Source organism: Podarcis raffonei, chromosome 11 (genome assembly GCF_027172205.1).
Source record: "Podarcis raffonei isolate rPodRaf1 chromosome 11, rPodRaf1.pri, whole genome shotgun sequence".
Classification (NCBI taxonomy): Eukaryota; Metazoa; Chordata; class Lepidosauria; order Squamata; family Lacertidae; genus Podarcis; species Podarcis raffonei.
In genome coordinates, this window is record NC_070612.1 from 37,653,208 (window position 1) to 37,671,256 (window position 18,049).

Here is an 18,049-nt window from a genome sequence, read left to right on the forward strand (position 1 = left end):
CAATCAGAAGCTGCGCTTTGGTTTCCAAACGTTTTAGAAGTTGAACGGACTTCCAGAACGGATTCCATTCGACTTCCAAGGCACAACTGTATTCCTCTGTTACAGCACACATTTCATCTAATATATATTCCTTTAGTTCATATATTATCATTTCTTCCCATTGCTTGCATTTCAAATCCTGCCACGATTTCATTTGGTTGTTATATATTTTTTCAAATAAGCCAAAAATTCCACTCTTCCATAAATTGTCCATCATGTTGATCTCTTATCCTTGCTGTTAGCTCTGCATAGCCCATTGATTTTAGGAGCTATTCTTCTTTGTTGGACTTCTTTCTTCTTTCCAGTTTTGTGCATGGGAAGGCTCGTTCTTAATGGCATAAGTAGATCAAGGAGTTCCAGTCCTCTCTATTTAAGTTAATTAAGGTTAGTAGTCTTCATTTGTGTTGAACAGGGAGAACCATAAGCCAATTTTAGAGCTCATGCTATGTAAGAAAGGTCTTAAGTTCAGTCCTTGGCATTTCCAGATAAAAGAGTAGGATTGAGAAGAATCTCTGCCTGACAACCTGGAAAACTACTTCTTGTCTCGGGAGAAACAGTTACTGAGGTAGATAGAACAGAGCTCTGACTTGGTATAAGGCAACTCCTTGTAGTCTTCAAGGAAGACAAGTTTTGATTAATAGGGATGCCATATTTCTTTGAGTATAGGAAGAAAGCAGGGTAGGAACATTTAAAACTATGCTGAAGTAGCTGGAGTCTCATAAAGCATTAGCTTGTCAGACCTTGCCTGAACACGTCGAGTCATTGGCTTGTTACTTAGTTAACCTTTGTAATACTACAACAGCTTCTAATAATTTAATTTGCACATCACATTTACTTTTTCTGTTACACTCTACATTCTGCACAAAGATTCAATAAATCCCATCCTACACAAGATGAACTGAGGCCAAGAGTGACCAAAAATGCAGCAGGTCCATAACTAGAGAGAGAACTTTGGCCAAAGCACCCACAATTTTAAACCCAGCTCTCTAGCCACTCAGTCGCCTGAGAGCATTAAGCTGCAGTTATTACAGGACTATGTAATAACTGGAAATAAGTGACAGCTAGCTGGACCCAAAGAACTCTGAGTGGAAGAACAAGAGCTTACACAGTGTTATGGAGGGTAGGTTCTACTGCTTATCGTTAGCTTCTGCTTGTGCAAGAGGTTGCTCAAGTAGACCATCTTCTGGTTTAATTTCATTTCTGCTCCCACAACACTATAGTGAGACATAAACAGCCAGAGTCTACTGAGAAGAAGACACCTGGTGGAGCAGTATCTTTAAGGGCCAGCCTGCTCTCTTGGGATTTCTAGCAGAACAGCCAATCTGCTGCTCTTTGTTCATTTTCAATCAGCTCATCTTGGAACGATTTGATCTTGTGCCTGGGAAAGTACATTAGGTCACTAAGATGATCTGGCAGCTAGCTCCGTACTTCTTGCTACAGATGGCCAAAAATCTTGGAAGTTAAAATTATCTAAGGCCCATTTCATAATATTTATGTTTCTGTGGGCTATTGGATTCCCTCGGGGGGCAAGGAAGTGACCATTTAATGAGTTTCCTCAAAAATATGCCTTTGTTGTACTTCACTTATCTCCTGCTACTTGATGTTGCAGTACTAGTGTAAAGGTAGCAAGCCACATAAAAAGTAAAACATTCATATTTTCCCAGTACATTCATTATCTGGGGGGCAAGGACTTTGTTAATCTTGTGCCTTGTGCATCATGAAAAGCATTATCAGGGAAAACATGGCCAAAGATTAATGCATGAAAAAATGTCATGCAATAATTTGTACTTTAAAAAAGTATAAATTTGTTTTTGTTGTAGTTCTTGGCTCTCTTTCCCCTCAGCTGTACAAACTGGAGCATGAAACGGGGAAGTGTTGCAAAGATTATTTCTTAGAATAGAAACAGATTCTTGCTGCATAAGCCTGTTTTGCAACCTGTAAAGCAGTCTATAAAGGGTGCCATTTAAAAACTTCATATAACTGTTGTATTTGCTGATTATTATTTTTTACTAGAAAAATACTCAAAACTTATTTCTATATTTCATTATTTTTGTTGTTTTTCTTAACAATATTGCAATGTTTGAGGATCAGAGACATTTGTCAAAGGTACAACTAACTCTTTTAAGAGTTTGATTACTATCACTGCCTACTAGCTCATGAGATAGTCACCCTAGAGGATATACTTCTGTGATGTGGCTACAGGAAATGAGAGAAGGTGACTGTGGGTATCTCCAAAACATACCTAGCAGTTCAGAGACATGTCCTTTGTCTGAAGGAAGAGTACTGGGCAGTTGGCAAGTAGGGTGGTTTGTTGGGAAGATTAGTAGTAAATTGCCCTTTCCTTTGGTGTCCTCCACATTCTCAATAAGGAACTTCTAACGGTATGGATGGTTTTTTGACAGTTCCTCTCTTTACTTTCTTAATAGTGGACTCTTTGCATTTGCCCCTTCCTTGGGCTGGGAGAATAAATCTCATCTGCACAATTCATAATGTATATTCTTTCATTGTGGACATTTTGTGCTATAGGGGAAAAAAATCCCAGCAATGTGTGTTTGGCACATACTTGTAGGAATTGAGTCTTTGATGTCTCTACCAATTTTTGCACTCAATTTCATTGATTGTGCTGTTCAGAAACAGTCACAGCCATCAGGTGTGCTTTGCATGGTCAAACACAGTATGCAGTCCTTACACTTCACAGAATAGAACTTCCCAGCCTGTTGTGGCAATGTGGTCTTGTTAATCAGTGTCCTTACTATTCAGTGTTTCTATAACAGGTGGACATTCAACAGGTGGTTCTGCATTGGCAAAATCATCAGAAAATAAAGTCTGCATTTTTATGTATGTATGCACGAGAGAGAGAGAGAGAGAGAGAGAGAGAGAGAGAGAGAGAAAGGAATTGGGAGTGTTGCCTACCCCAAGACCTTTCCCTCATCCTGCTACAGTTTTCTTCACTTTCAGTTGCATTCTGTAAAACTCCAAATTTCCTCAGGACTGCAAATACTTAACCTACCTCCAGTGGAGACACAAGAGCTGAATTCTGTGCAAGCTATCAGCATGTCAAAGCCTGCAAGCTGGGCAGTGATTTCCTGTCCCACTCCACCCCCAATTGCTTTCAATTTGCAGCTTGATCTGCAGTTATCCGCTATAAAGCTTTCCACTGTATGTGCATTAATGTTGCCCACCTGCTAAGTGAATCAGATCAAGACACTTAAAGCTACTAGGCAGGGAGACAGAGCAGAGGATGGTTAGTTGGGAGGAGAACATGCTGTGGAACCACCAGTAAAAGCTGCTTGACTGCTTTTATTTTCCTTTCTAGTAGGACTCCTTTTCTATAGCACAGCAGTATTAGAAAGCACAGCAAACAGCTGAAGCCATGGTTTATTATTTCAGATGTCATATCAACCGCAATTGGCACAAGTCCAAACCAGGACTGAAACCATGCTTCTACATTCTGGTTTGCTAGTCAGTCACCGATGGTGTTTGTTAGGTAGATGCCAAGAAAGAAGAATGGTTAAGGTTTGCATGGGTTCATGTGACATCTCATGACATCTGATTGAGCCAATATGCATTAGGCTCATTGATGCCTAATATTGCATTTTGTTTATTTCCCCCCTCCTAGATACTTGCTTTGCAAGCTGAACTTAACTTCCACAGAAATTTGTATAATCTTCAAGTTAAGTACACCGAAGCTGTCTTTGATGGGATAAAGCAAGCATACCACACATTTCAAGATAATGTTGCCATGGTTCTATGTTCACCATTACAAGGTAAATACATGTCTGTAATAGCAGCATAAACAAAAACAATTTCAAAATACTGACAGGCATGAAATACAAATGTTTAGTGTTTCAAACACCTGAAAACAACTCAAATACAAGATTTCTCTCTCTCTTGCCACTTCATACTTCTCATACAGGTCTCCAGGGAGCAATTGATAATTTTCCACTTTCTCTTGTAGATGTTTTTTCTTCTTATACAAAACTTAAAGCAGAAGCTTCAGAGGCAGCTTTGAGAGACTTCCTCACTGCCTTTAGGAACAATGCAGAACAAATCCAATATGCAGTTGAAACTTTGGCTCCACCAGTGAATCAGCAGCATGAAGGTAAGAACCTTACTTACACAATTTGGATTGGTAAAGGATGCACTTGATAGGCTTGTCTTGGTGTCTTGTCTCTTTTTTAAAAACAGGCATGGGAAGAGAGCCACTCTTAGATATCTTGCATCACTGATTTATCCTTAATTTTCAGCATTAGGTCAAATAGAAAATAGCTGATCTAGTACATTCAACCTAGTTCAAGACTTGAGCAGTAATGAGGAGATTTTGTAAAAAAATAAAATAAAAATGAAGTTCCTCCTTTGGTTGGTTCCTGATTTTATCCTTTACTCCAATGAATGTATTTTATATGGTGTGTTTGAATGTGAATGTATAGTTTATTATGTTGTGAGCCAGTATCCTCAAAGTTAAAGTATCAGTCACAGTTTGGAAATTGTAAGGCTCACCTTGACTCAGGTGTTTTTGGACTACTCCTCCCATAATCCCATACCATGTTTGCTGATGAGTTGGAAGTGTCCAACAACATCTGGAGGGCCACAGATTCCCCATCTTTGTTGCAAGGGATATCCAATATCTCGCCAATGGAAGCTCAAATTTTGCACATGCCAGAAGCACATTTGGGGCTTTATTTGATAATGAAAGGCATCTATAACCTGTTGATTTTCTAATAGCTGAGAGGGCTCTCTAGTAATGTTCTAGCTTGCCATTTTTTTCTAGGTTCATGATAAATAGCACATTGAGAAGATACAGTTGATCACTGAAATGCATTAAATACTATGTTATCACAATCAGTTTCAAATCAACTGCTTATTTATGCCTTACTATTGTTTAGGTTGAATGAATGGTGCAGTATAGCTCCCTACCTTCTTTTAATTTACCCTTAAGGTGATGAGGCCTTGTCAAAGTTTGGAAGAGAGTTCTTCCTGTCTTTGGAACGTTCCCTCAAAGTCTGTGGAGAGCAACGGGATAAGGCAGCCAGTGAAATGGAAACCTTGCAAACGGAAGTGGACCAGGCCTTTGAAACTCTTCGGAATTTAAGGGACCAAAAAGCGAAGAAAGCAGGAGCCAGTCAGCGTTTACCAAAGCAGGAAGATGACAGAGCAGATGGACTAGAAGAAAGGGGCTTGAATGTACTTCCAAAACACAAGCCTGAGCCTGAACCAACATCCACATTTCCTGTAGACAGGCATAGCCTCTCGCTAAAACATGCTTCTGTTACAGAGAGGGAATCTGTCAACCCATCTTCCAAGCAGAAAATGGAAAGCTCTGATGGTTTGAATGTTCAGCAGAAGGGGAAGCTCCTACACCGGAGCAAGAGTATGAAAAACATGGAAAGGCCACCATGGCAAAGTTAGACATAGCTCTTTGGGCCTGACAGCCTTAGCTTTGTCAACAACTCTTAACTGAATTCTGTGGGAGTGAAGTTGTGACTACTTCACTCCCACAGAATTGTGGTGTATCAGTGGGATGTAAGCTTATTTTCCTCCGGGAGTTGATTTTATACTCTTTAGTAGCTCCTGAGAGCCATTTTATACATGTCAAATTTCATTCCCTAGAACTGTTTCCTGTTTAGAAAATGGAAAACATTTGGCCTGTTGAAGCAACTTCCACATAATGTTAAAAGACATGGGAACATGCTGAAAAATCACATATCTCTGAAGAGACAGAATGTCAAAGCTGGAATGTGTGCATAGAGAGAAGATGAATGCCATTGTTGCCTCACAACTCTAAAATTAATCCTGCACCTCTTCTAGCACTTTTTGCAGTGCTTTATAACCTAAGAAATGTACTTATCCCTGACTGTCATTGGATCAGGGCTTTATATGTATGCAAGACAATGTAAGCTAGATAATGGCTTTGAAGGTAATCAAATGCACATCAATACCCCTCTTTTCCCCTCACTTTCCTTCTTGTGATGCAGGCACATGTAACAGATGGAGAATAGCACTGTGGGACTTCCATGAGCTAAATAATCAGGACATTTGGTTTTCAGGTATCAGTGCAGAGGGTGTCTTAGGGAAAGACATTTACTGGTTTTTTAATTTTTGGTGGTTCCCTATTAGTGCTGAAGCAATAACCCAGGTTGTTGCTAAGCAGATGTACCCCAAGCATCCACTGGAATTTAATGGAAGAGGCTTTGAACCTATCTCATCACGATTTTACGTTGTCCTTTTCCTAGACAGATGCTTTGGCTTGAAAACAATCCTTGAAGCAGGCTTGTGATTTGTGGCATTCCACAAAGCCAAGTCTGGTTCTCCGTAAATGGTCTCAGCTATCTGAGAAACTTGATTGTTCTCCTTGGCTTGCTAGCCCTGCTAAAAGCAATACTCTGGGCCTCATGCTTACGAGGCTAATAAAACTGCTCAAAATGATAGCATGAGGATCAAGGACAGCATTCAAAATGTTTATGACTTGTGAATGGTTTTGACGACCCCCTTTTTTTGTTTGAGAATGATGCAAAATATTATGCTCTGTAGTATTTTTAAAATTGTATTTAAATTATATTTTATTCCCCCCCCCCCAAATCAACTATCGGTTGAAATGCCGAAGATGAAATGTTTCTTTGTTCTCGTTAATAAATGACAGAAATAGAATGCAACCTTTGTTTTGTTGTTCAACCAGCTTCAATGGTGGAATGATTTTTTCCTGTTTCCTTCATTTTCTAAGAGTATCTCTTACAGATGCTTCCAAATGTATAAGGACTAAAATAAGCATGTCTCAATTTGCTTGTGACTCTTTCCACGGTCCTTCTAAGGTAAGTGGCCTTGATAGCTAAAGAAGTCTCTTAAAGAGAGTCAATATGAATTTCCAAGTATTATTAAGTTAGTGCTCATCAAATCCTTAGGTTTTTAAATTATCATAGTTATTCTCATATTTAACAATGAAAATGTTCAAAGTGATTCACATAAATAAGAACACTGACCTTAAAATCCCAGAAAATAGGCAAGAGTTAAGACTTATTTTAATTTTTAAGAATATTAAATCAGACCATGGCTCTCTAAAAGCAACAATAAAAACTACTATGAAAGAAAGAAAGAAAGAAAGAAAGAAAGAAAGAAAGAAAGAAAGAAAGAAAAGAAAAGAAAAGAGACAAAGTGCAAGTGGAAGGAGAGAAATTTCCCTTCCTCTTTTGGAAGTGCGATCTTCCCCTTCATCCTTTTGTCGTGCTTGTCTCCAAAGGCACCAGATGTAGCAGATTGATCAGCAGGATGGCTACCAGCAGCACAAGTGACAGCATGATTGGTTGCCTATTCCTTTTTAAGGTGATCTTGGCCTTGCTCACAAGCAGTTATGGGGCTGAAATTCATTAGTATGTTTGAAGGAGACTCTTCTGTCAGCTTGCTGGGAGGGGAGAATGGAGTCCCACTGCCAGCAGCTCTTGCTTCATTTCAAAAAATATATATTTGATCTCCTAAATTTTGCTGGTTTTCCGTGCATAATTTATGAGACTCGTTTATTCTGCGCTTTCACATGTAAATAGCCATCCACCCACTGTGTCCTCTGAATCGCATTTTAATTACGTTAGGCTTGTGGTTCCCTACTGATTTTTAAACTAGCATGTGATACATGTTCAGATGGAAATTAATGATTTTAACTACTCATGACTAAAACTATAGTTGCTGTAATGTTATTGGGTATTTTAAGCAAGGAGGAGGAAAAGTAGTTTCAAAAAGAAAGAAAAGAGATGCTAGTTTGCCGATCGCAAAGTCATTTTATGTAATATTACAAATCATTGAGATTTAATTAATCTGTATATTGGAAACATGTGTTTGGACTCCCAACATTTAGTTTATAATAACCTTAACATAATTAATTTTCAAAGCGTGCAAATGGCTTTCTTTGAAAATGATCTGCAGCATCCATATTAATAATAAAACAAACCATGCTTTGCTATTGAATTAGGCATTTCCTTTGAAGTGAGTCCAGAGAAACGATATGCCGTCCTCAGTCATGTTAATTCTCTGATGCAAGGCTTATGGAAATATAGTGCAATTAGCTACATGCTAACAACCACCTTGCTGCACTTCCCAAAATACCAGTTCATGAAAGGCTCAACCAGAAGCAGTACATTTCACTAGTGTGGCAGTCCTGTTTTGCAAATTAGTTGGCATTGTAACTATGGACCCGTTGCTTTTTCCTAGTCTTATCCCATTATCTATAGGGCTTCAGAGCGGACTAGTATAAACAGAATTCAATATTTGGAAGCATTTAGAGGGGCCATGATGGTTTTCTTTGTGACAAAGCACTTGCGTCTTGGTAGAAGTAATATAATATACCGTATTTTTTGCTCTATAAGACTCACTTTTTCCCTCCTAAAAAGTAAGGGGAAATGTGTGTGCGTCTTATGGGGCGAATGCAGGCTGCGCAGCTATCCCAGAAGCCAGAACAGCAAGAGGGATCGCTGCTTTCGCTGCGCAGCGATCCCTCTTGCTGTTCTGGCTTCTAGGATTCAGAATAATTTTTTTCTTGTTTTCCTCCTCCAAAAACTAGGTGCGTCTTGTGATCTGGTGTGTCTTATAGAGCGAAAAATATGGTATATATGGCACTGCCCCCAGTTCAGATAATGATGACTCTGTACATCCTTACCATCCCAGGGATACTGAGATTCAGCGGCTGAGCATCTCTTGGCCCTCACTTTAGAATATCTAGCCGCCTTCTCTTGGCCAAGGCCTTTGCTCTGGGAGCAGAGCACAGCTGTGCGTTCTGAGGGCAAGGTCTTTAACCTCATGTGAATGGCCTGCGACATCACGTTGTACCTTAGGCAGCTCTACCAAACATCAAGATGGAGAAGAGTTAAGCAACAGCCTTTTCTGAAAGAGATAACAGAACCAGTTTAAGCCAGCTATGCCTCTCTGAAGGAATAACCCAAACATCACGAACCTCCTTCTTGCTTCTTTCACACAAAGAAGCTTCCAGAACCCTCTTGAATTAAGTAGATTAGGAGAGATCTCTACACATCAGGTCAATACTTTCTGTACTAAGAAATGCAAACTGATACACTCCCCCCCCCCATTTATTAGGTGCAGGAAGTATTGATATGCAAAATACCTATAGAAAAACTTTGCATGTGCACCTTTCTTCTACAAAAATAAATCCTAGCCATGTGTTGCTAGACCTGCAATTCACCAGCAGAAAATAGAGTTACCATCTGCTTCTATGACTAGCAGAAAGACATCCTGACTCGTAGAAAACAACAACTCAACCTTCTTAAACTAAATGTAGCCCTTCACATTATAAAACAAAGCGCTACCTATGGAACCTGACACAGTCAGGGGAAAAAAACCAGGCTTTTATGATTGTAGTTTATAACTTGTGGCCTTGTACAGAGAAAACTTGGTGGGTTACAGTAGGGTAAGCGAGAAAGGAATGTGTGGCTGCTATGCAGAAGTACTAGAGTAAAAATTCTTAAGTGACCACTAGAATCCGGGGCATAATCATGTTATTCTTTGTCTATAGCACCACAGAGCTCATCATAGAGCTCTTGTACTATTTTTCTCTCATTTCCCTCATGACAATTACCCATTTGCTGGTTTAAAGGGAAAGACAAAGTCAGTTGGCTTCATTGTCCCAGAGATTAGTCAATACTGCTGGCCGCTAGGCTCCATTGCCTCTCTCATATTTTCCCAATATTGAGTAGCTGCTACAACTCCACATTTATGCTGAGCCCTGCAGTGGCATGCCATGAACTCAGGTGGGTTTGGGTGTCTCCTGGTAGAGAATCAGGAGTTGGCTGGAAGCAGATTGCTATTAGAGAGAACCCATAGGCTGAAATTGGAAATAGAATCATTGGTCAAGACTCATGTGTGTGCATCTCCATTCCATTAATAAAAATGACTGTAATTTTGTGATCAGAATCATCCTTATGTTACCACTGATTTATCTGAGCCAAGATTAGTTAGGTCTGCATAATACAAATTCAATACAGAGCTGTATGTGCTTGATTACATGCTAATGATGTGTAAAGAAGTTCCTCTCTCGATTATATTTTCTAATTATTTCCTTCTATCAGTTTATCTACTACCAGAACTTCTATCAAAGTCTCTCTCCCCCTCGTTCTAACACATTCTCCTTCCACTTTGAATATAACATTCCTCTCAGTTGTATAACTATAGAAATTACTAATTTACTGTTGATTTAATAAATCTACAATGCCTTTATGCTATTCCCTTCAACATTTCAAATATGTAATCTCAGTGGTCTATACACCAGTACTGAGCCTAATATAATTTTCTGCCATTATCTGAGTATATTCTGAAAATTTTTACTGGAGACTTCCCAGTTTATATCAGCTTCTACATTCTCTCAGATCTAATGACATTATATTGCCCTCTTCCTCTACAGTGGTTCACTATTGTTTTCCACATCTACTTTAAGCTCACATCCCTTACATTTCAAGGTTTGCTATATCTTCATGCCTTCATTGTCTCTACCTATGGATGTGAATGTTTCTCAAGGAGGTATGCCTTATTGGCCCTTGTTAAAACCACCTGAATGCATGAAGGCTATATTCAGATTAAATTCTTTCATTACATATCCATTCCCTGAACCACCATCTTTAAAACGTTGCTAATAAATCCTCCTGACATAAAAACCAGTTGCATTTGAAGCTGATTTGGGGTTAAAGGTTGTCATGCTACAGTAGTTCAAGGCGGTTGGTAATGCAGCCCTCGACTACTATATTTTCTGCAAGCTTAGTAGAACACTCTTTTCCCAAGCACTTTTTGAACTTAGCTGAAAGGTCCCTATGAACATCTTCCATTAGCCATGATTTACAGGTGCCCTTGTACCCCACAGCAGCAAGTTCAGTAAGTTTATTCCAGAATTTGATAGCTTGGATAAAGATAACAAAAGAAATCAGCTGCTGTCAGCTTGTAAGAAATATATTCCTTTTCGGCTAAGACCCAAGTTTCAGCTAGAAAAAAACATTATTTTTTTTGGCAATGTTTTATTCCCATTCAATAAAAAAAGGTAATGACAGACCCATAGTGAACCAATAAAGTCGTGAATGTGTTGTGGTGATATGTGGTGTGTATTAGATCAAAATTATAAATTATAAAGAAGTATAAAGGTGGAAAGGACCACCAAGTCATGGAATCCAGTCCCATGGCCTCCACACCAGTTCTCTGCAGTTTAGACCACATCATTCAGTACACTAGGAGAAGGAAAGAACAATGAAAGTACACCATATCAGTGTACCTGGATGAACAGTTACCACCATGAGAAAATAAGGCAAACCACTCATTATAGAGCAAAGTCAATATAAAACCAAAATGGCTGATGGGGGAGGATGTTAGGTATAATACATGGGATTTCTTGTCCATAATGTATACAGTTTAGCCAGAAGTGCAGTACAGCAGTGGATAGTATCAGCATCAACTGTGAGAGTTACTGTAGGCCAGGATTCTTTGGTAGTAAGAAACCATTTTGTTTATTTGATTGGACCAGCAAACAGTTGGAAAGCCATCTCAAGTAGAACATGCATGAGATTCTAGACAAGGAGTGCATTTTTTTCTTTTCCGAAAGCCACTGTCTGAATCAACAAGAAGTGAACATGAGATGCAGATGGGTCCCTAAAGTCATTAATTGAGCCATAGTAGGTTGTGCATTACTTTATTAAAATATAGCGGCTCTTAAAAAATTGTTCATTAATTTACTCATCGTATTTAGGAGCAGTGACATGTCTGTCTGCTGAGATTTCTTTAAGTTGACAGTTCTCAGGCGCTCCCCATAGATCGGCCTTCGTGGTTGGATTTTTAAATGGACTTAATTAATTCCACCCTATTATGAGAAAAACAGAGAAAGGATCTCTTGTGGGATAATTCTTGACCTCGGGCAACAGTGGAAGAATGCAACTTTTTGTACAATCATATCAAATAAATATAGTGTGAAATTTCATTGTTGGAGCTCTTATATTCTGTTATCTTCAGGAAATACCTAAAACAACCTATTTTTGAATAGGATATGATCTGCTGAAGCACTGTTATTACACTAATTGTTGGGCCCAAATATGAAAAACCACAATTGGCATTTTCTAAATCTTTTCTCACGCTAAAGAACATATAATGTAGCTTACCTTCACATGTTGCTGAAAAAGATTACCCTGGAATTGGATCACACGGTCCAGGTGCTTGGTCACAGAACTGCTATCTGCCACCTGAAAAATCCTGCCTGGTTTTTTGGGACACCAGCAAGCCCCATACTCAAACAGGGCCCATCCTTTGACTACCATCACTGTTACCTTGGCTGAACAAGGTTCAGTTTTGTTAATCCTCACCCATCTGAGCTTAATAGCTAGGCACAACCTTTGCTGCCTCAGTTTGGATTATTATGAGGAACAGTATGTAGGCAAGAAATTCAAGGTTGCAAGTTAAGGCGCCTATTTTTGTAACTTTTGGCTTTAAAATGTTGGCAGATGCATTGCGTGGACAGGCGGAGTTCCCAGATCCCAAGCGGTACCCCCCGTCATGTGGAATAATGACTCAAGACAACGTGCTATGGGATTAAATTGGCCACAACTTTATTAAATTTCAAATGTGGGTAGACCTTGGCTCAGGCATTGGGTGTTCTCCCTCCCCAGTCCCCAGCCGGGGACCTAGGGAGCATCAGGGTTATCCAGTGTGTGTGGGGAGGGGTGGGGTGGGGTGGGCCGGCTCTGGAGAACATATGTTCAAGCAGAGATAGCCGCCCCCATTATGCCGCTGCCGCCGGGGAGAGCAATGACGACCTTTCGGCGTACGGTCAAAGTCTCCCTTCAGAAACCCCTTTAACGGGGAACCCTGGTATCGCCGCCGCAAAGAGGAAGATGGACTAAAGGATTCTGCCCAAGGCCTGATACCGCCAAAGTTGTGACGTTTTGCTACGGGAAAGGCGAAACCTGCCAATGCAGGGAAATTCCTTTCCGGCCCTTTAACAGCGACCTTAACGTAGCAGCGCCCGCATACCTGTGAAGTAAAGTTAACCTGCAAAACCTGTGAAGAAAAGTTAACCTGCAAAAGAAGACATTAACTGAGGGTGGGTAGGGTGGGGGAAGCTCTGGAGCCAAGTGAGGATTCCCAGGTAAGATCCTCCCTCTATTGTGTGGGCAGGTAATCCCTCCCCTACCTGGCCTGGTCTCCTTGGCAACGCTTCCCCCAGGTGGGATTGGACAACTGACTGTGGTAGGCGGAGACCTCCAGGTATCCCACCTGAGGGAAGGCAAAGCCAAGCCTATGCTGATGGGGCCGCTCCAGATCTAGGGCTGCACGCGTCCACGCAAAGGGCGCCCCCCGTTTTAAGCGGGGAGCGGTCACTGTACTAAGGATTAGTTTTAATGTCTTAGTAGTGCAATGTCCAACAATGCCCCACTACTTTCTGTTTATGAAAGATGCAACATGTATAATGCATGTCCACAAGAGAATTCACTAACTTGCACAAATGTTATAAAATGAGACACTGTGGGCAACTGAAACAAAGAAAATCAGTGCAGCCTGAAAGCAATGTAAACCCCTTTTTCTGACAGATTGAAAACAAGAAGCCGTAATTGCCAACGTGGCTCACAACGACAGTTTTCTTTGATCTATGTAATTTGCAGTCATGACCAAATATGCAAAGGGACCAATCCTTTTAAATAAAAGATCTTAAAAATGTGGGTCATTAGTTCTGAAAAATGCAAAAATATTTAAATATATATATTACTTAAAGCATATTCTAGGCACAAGGTTAACAGTAAGGCAACTCTGATTTCATTTTACTTTTATAAGACTCAATTGGTGTCATTCACTTTCTTTATCAGAACTAGTTGAGTACATGAATCCAGTGCCTTGATTTTTTATGGGCTTCCCCAGCTAAACAATTTTTTTCTCCTGAAGTAGACCCATTTTTATCTACCCCCCTCCCCCTCTCATTGGTGTGTGTTAATAATAATAATAAAATACAAAAGTACACACACACAAAATTCAGTAACACCAGGATTTTAAAAATAGTCATCATTGCTATGCATGCAAATGTCTCCAAGAAATTGTGATAACATCCACTGTTTTGTTGTGTTTACATACATAATAATGTTTGCCCATTATGGCATATAAAAACATATATTTGACATTCATGATGGGATTTGTTGTTCACTATTTACTCATTGTCACAGGAAATACTATTTTCATTTAAATTCTGAAATATACCTTGTCCCATTCTTCTGCCAAAGAAGGCTCCCAGAGCAGCTTAGATCACTAAAACATTTTTATTTTTAAAAAATGCATGTCCTAACACAAAAGGAAAATATATTGGTAGGGAGGATGACATTGAACAAACTCAGATACAAGTTCTTCTCATGACCTGTCAAGGTGGAAAGTTAACCAAAATTGACTGTACCAAAAGTTGCTGGCCACTGTGTGGATGGAGTGGCTTTTCACTACATGGCAAATGAAGGGCCTTAACTGAAGATCTTAAGGCATGGAGAAGTTGGAACGAGAGGAGGCAGGTTGGGCATCCGTCAGGAAGTAGGCTATAGACAAGAAATGAAATGAAATGGTCTAATGAATTTCATTTATTAGGGTGCATTTGCATAGGTGGAAGCTTGAAAGTTGCCTCACTGGAGTCAAGGCACGAGGGCAATGTTTCCCTCATCATTCATTCAGTCACTTGATGTTTCACTTTCAGATATTTGAAAATCGAAAGTTTACCTCAAGTCTGGCAAAAATAAAAGCGTGAACAGTGGGTGCGTGAAAAGTGAACCTTGTTCTTCAGTCTAATTCGGCAAACAAATTACTCCCTACATTTTTTGTTTCCACTTAAAAACAAAGTTCACAGAAGCATAATCTCAGCCTTTTCACCGACCAAGTAACCCTTTCCTAGGAGGCTAAAGGACTATTTAGACCAGGGGTTGGCAAACTTTTTCAGCAGGGGGCCGGTCCATTGTCCCTTAGACCTTGTGGGGGGCCAGACTATATTTTGAAAAACGGAAGAATGAATTTTCATGCCCCACAAATAACCCAGAGATGCATTTTAAATAAAAGCACACATTCTACTCATGTAAAAACACGCTGATTCCCGGACCGTCCATGGGGTGGAGTTAGAAGGTGATTGGGCTGGATCTGGCCCCCGGGCCTTAGTTTGCCTACCCATGATTTAGACCTTGTGGGGCAGGACTGTGGATGCTCAATCTGCCCCCACCACATTCAGGCCTTCAGGAGAAGGTCTGAACAAGCGTACAGGCATCCAAACCATCCACAGGCAGGCTTTATTACAGACCGTGCTTATTGAACACAACCATGAATCCAGTTGATATGTTCCTGCTGCTTTCTGTATATCTGTTCATATGAACAGCTCAAGAAGCTAGGGATAGTTTTGGGAATGGTGCTTCTCTTACAGATCCTGCATCTGGAATGCTGTTTGATAATCCACTAGCATAAAACATGAAGAGAAATACAATACATTCGAAAACAATACCTCCCAAATTGCCACATGTCCTTATTACGTTCTCTGACTTCTTTTCATTTTTCACTGACATTGGTTTAATTACTCCTAACAATGTTATCGCCGATTTTAATTTGTTCTTTCATATTGCACTTACAGCTCAATTAATTCCAGTGACTTTGTTCCCCCTCTATTGTGTGCTTTAGATGTGTTTTGAAAGGTTAGACCTTGTCATGTTTTCTGAAAGGCTTTTGTGGTTGTGGGATATCAGCTAATTGCAGGACACACAACATGCAGTGACACAACAGTAAATGGAGGAATGCAGGTTCTAAATTACCTTTAGTGAATACAATTGCTCTCTTTTATGTCGGATAAATATTTTATGCTGAAAGAGATCTGGAATATGGATTATTTTATTAAAGTGACTGGGAAGGATCAATCTGCTGTTGTGTGATTTCTATCCTACTAAGTTCAGTCAGTGTTTGCCTCCTATTTACTCTTTGATTTCCCCATGCTTTGACTGACATTTTACGATTTATGTTTATATTTATAGCTGGGATGAGGAACCAAAATGTGTCCCTCCAGGGCTTTCTTTCTCTGGTCCTTGGGACTCTTCCTAGCCATGCCTTCTCCTCAGGCCGCGCCACTCACCAGCATGGCTCTGCACACTCCTTGAGTGTCTTTGCTTGGCTGGAATGTATTCTCAAACTATGATGAATGCCTTTTGCTTATTGGGATGTTGTTTTTGTGTGGCTGGAATGTAGCCAACTGTCCAATGGTAAAAGTAAATTCTGTTGCCCCGCCCACTTTTGCCTCTGGCCCCGCCCACTCCTGGCATGGAAGGTGCCCTGTAAAATAATGTGGCATTTGAGCCGACGATATTTCCGCCCCTCTTATTTATAGTATATTCTACTCCACAGCTGGGAAACTTGTGGCTTTCCAGATGTCTTGGACTCCATGTTCCCACAGCCACAGCCAGCCTGCACAATGGTCAGGAAGAATGGGCATTGGAGTCTGGCAACATCTGCTCTGCTCTGCTCAAGAGCTCAGGCCAGGTAATTTCATCCAATGAACAAAATCACTCTGACAGGCTCTTTATTGTTTCCTTGCAGCTGCCTCCTGTTAGCACTTCGATTTCTCCCTACTTTGCCTGACTTCATTTTACAATTTTAGTCGGTATTCATAGCTGGAGTGGCAACAGAAACGCCAGCAAAAAATATGGCGTGGGTTATTTTGAGTCAAATGACGGTGACATCTACAGTAGTGTCAGGCTTCAGGGAATCTGATCCCTCTCCCTCACGGCTGGCTGCCAGAAATGGGAAAAGAAGAAGTTCTTACCAAGATATTTTGTTCATTATTCACAGAGAGAGACGTAGGATGTCGCCTCTTGGATAATGGCATTGCTCTGAGTAAAGTCCTCCCCCCTCCACCTCTCCTTTTTTTTATTTATAAAAAATTTATTAACAATTTCAACATAACAAATTATCAAAACAAGTCATCTTCATTATTTCCCCCCTTTCCCCCCTCCCTCAGCTCCTCTCTCTGATTTCTCAACTCATGTTGTTCTCTGCATACTATAAAATTATATACATCCTTTTATTATCTATCTACTATATTAACCCTCAATAAAGTTGTGTATGTTTATTCAAAACCTGCCAAGGAGGCCAGTTCATTTTGTTGTCTTTTTAAATAATTTGTAAAAAGTTCCCATTCTTCTTTGAAGTCACAGTTATCCTTATCTCACAATTTGTGTGTCAGTTACGCCAGTTCTGCATAGTTCATCAATTTCTCTTGCCACTGTTCTTTTGTCGGGGTTTCCTCATTCTTCCATCCTTATGCGATCAAGACTCTTGCCACTGTAGTAGCATACATAAATAAATTCTTTACCCCCTCCATCTCTCCTATTAAACGCCATTCCTGTGTCGGCTAACCTGTGCTTTCTGCCTCTGAGCTTTCTGTTCTACTACCCTCAATGTCCACCGGGACCTGGAGGGGGGGGCGGTCTGGCATGCTTTCCAAAGACACTGAGTCTGTCAGCTGTCTCTCCCCTGGTGCTGCTTCTTCCCCCTGCTCCTCTCCCAATATTTCCTCAGCTTCTCCCCTCTGCAGCCTCTAAACTAAACCACTGTTGTAAATCTATACTGTCTCCCTCTTCCACCATTCCCCCTCAGTCCAGCCCCTGACAGGTAGCAACTAAATTGAAAATGAAGCAAGAAGATACTTCAGCCCTGCTTCCTTGGTCACTGCTAGTGGCATGGATTTGGAGGGAAGGGTTTAACAACACAACATCTTCCACAGGAGATAATTATAGGGAGGGTTGTTAATTCTACATAACTGTTAGATGTGGCCCTTTTTTCACACCAACAGATAACATTAATTTTAACAGAACGAGCTCTCTTTACTTGAAGCATCCACCTGCCAAGTAGCAACACATATTGGATGAGTGTCACCTTTGAGCTGCATATCGAGAGATAATCTTAGTATCTTCTTGATTATTGAAGTGTCTGGCACAGAAGGATCCCCTTTTTTGAGAAAAATAAATATTGCTGGAGCAGGGGTGTCAAC

General features: G+C 40.3%; 1 protein-coding gene and 1 long non-coding RNA gene across 7 annotated transcripts in view; both read left to right on the forward strand.

Annotated features, from left to right (window-relative positions):
- The window catches only part of LOC128423342 (uncharacterized), a 106,796-nt gene that overhangs the window by 41,425 nt on the left and 47,322 nt on the right, over window positions 1-18,049 (forward strand). For 4 of the 6 annotated variants that reach the window (XM_053408414.1, XM_053408415.1, XM_053408417.1 and 1 more), the window contains 3 exons: window positions 3,659-3,806; window positions 3,998-4,141; window positions 4,979-5,520. In XM_053408414.1, coding sequence (XP_053264389.1) covers window positions 3,659-3,806; window positions 3,998-4,141; window positions 4,979-5,448 — 762 coding nt within the window. In that variant the 3' untranslated portion in view covers window positions 5,449-5,520. Of the gene's footprint in view, window positions 1-3,658; window positions 3,807-3,997; window positions 4,142-4,925; window positions 5,521-18,049 lie in introns of those variants that run through there. The other 2 variants (XM_053408418.1, XR_008332726.1) reach the window with 2 other exon arrangements.
- Window positions 5,550-17,112, forward strand: LOC128423347 (uncharacterized). The gene is made up of 3 exons (XR_008332728.1): window positions 5,550-6,852; window positions 11,618-11,687; window positions 16,405-17,112. It is a non-coding gene; the product is annotated as an uncharacterized LOC128423347 (long non-coding RNA).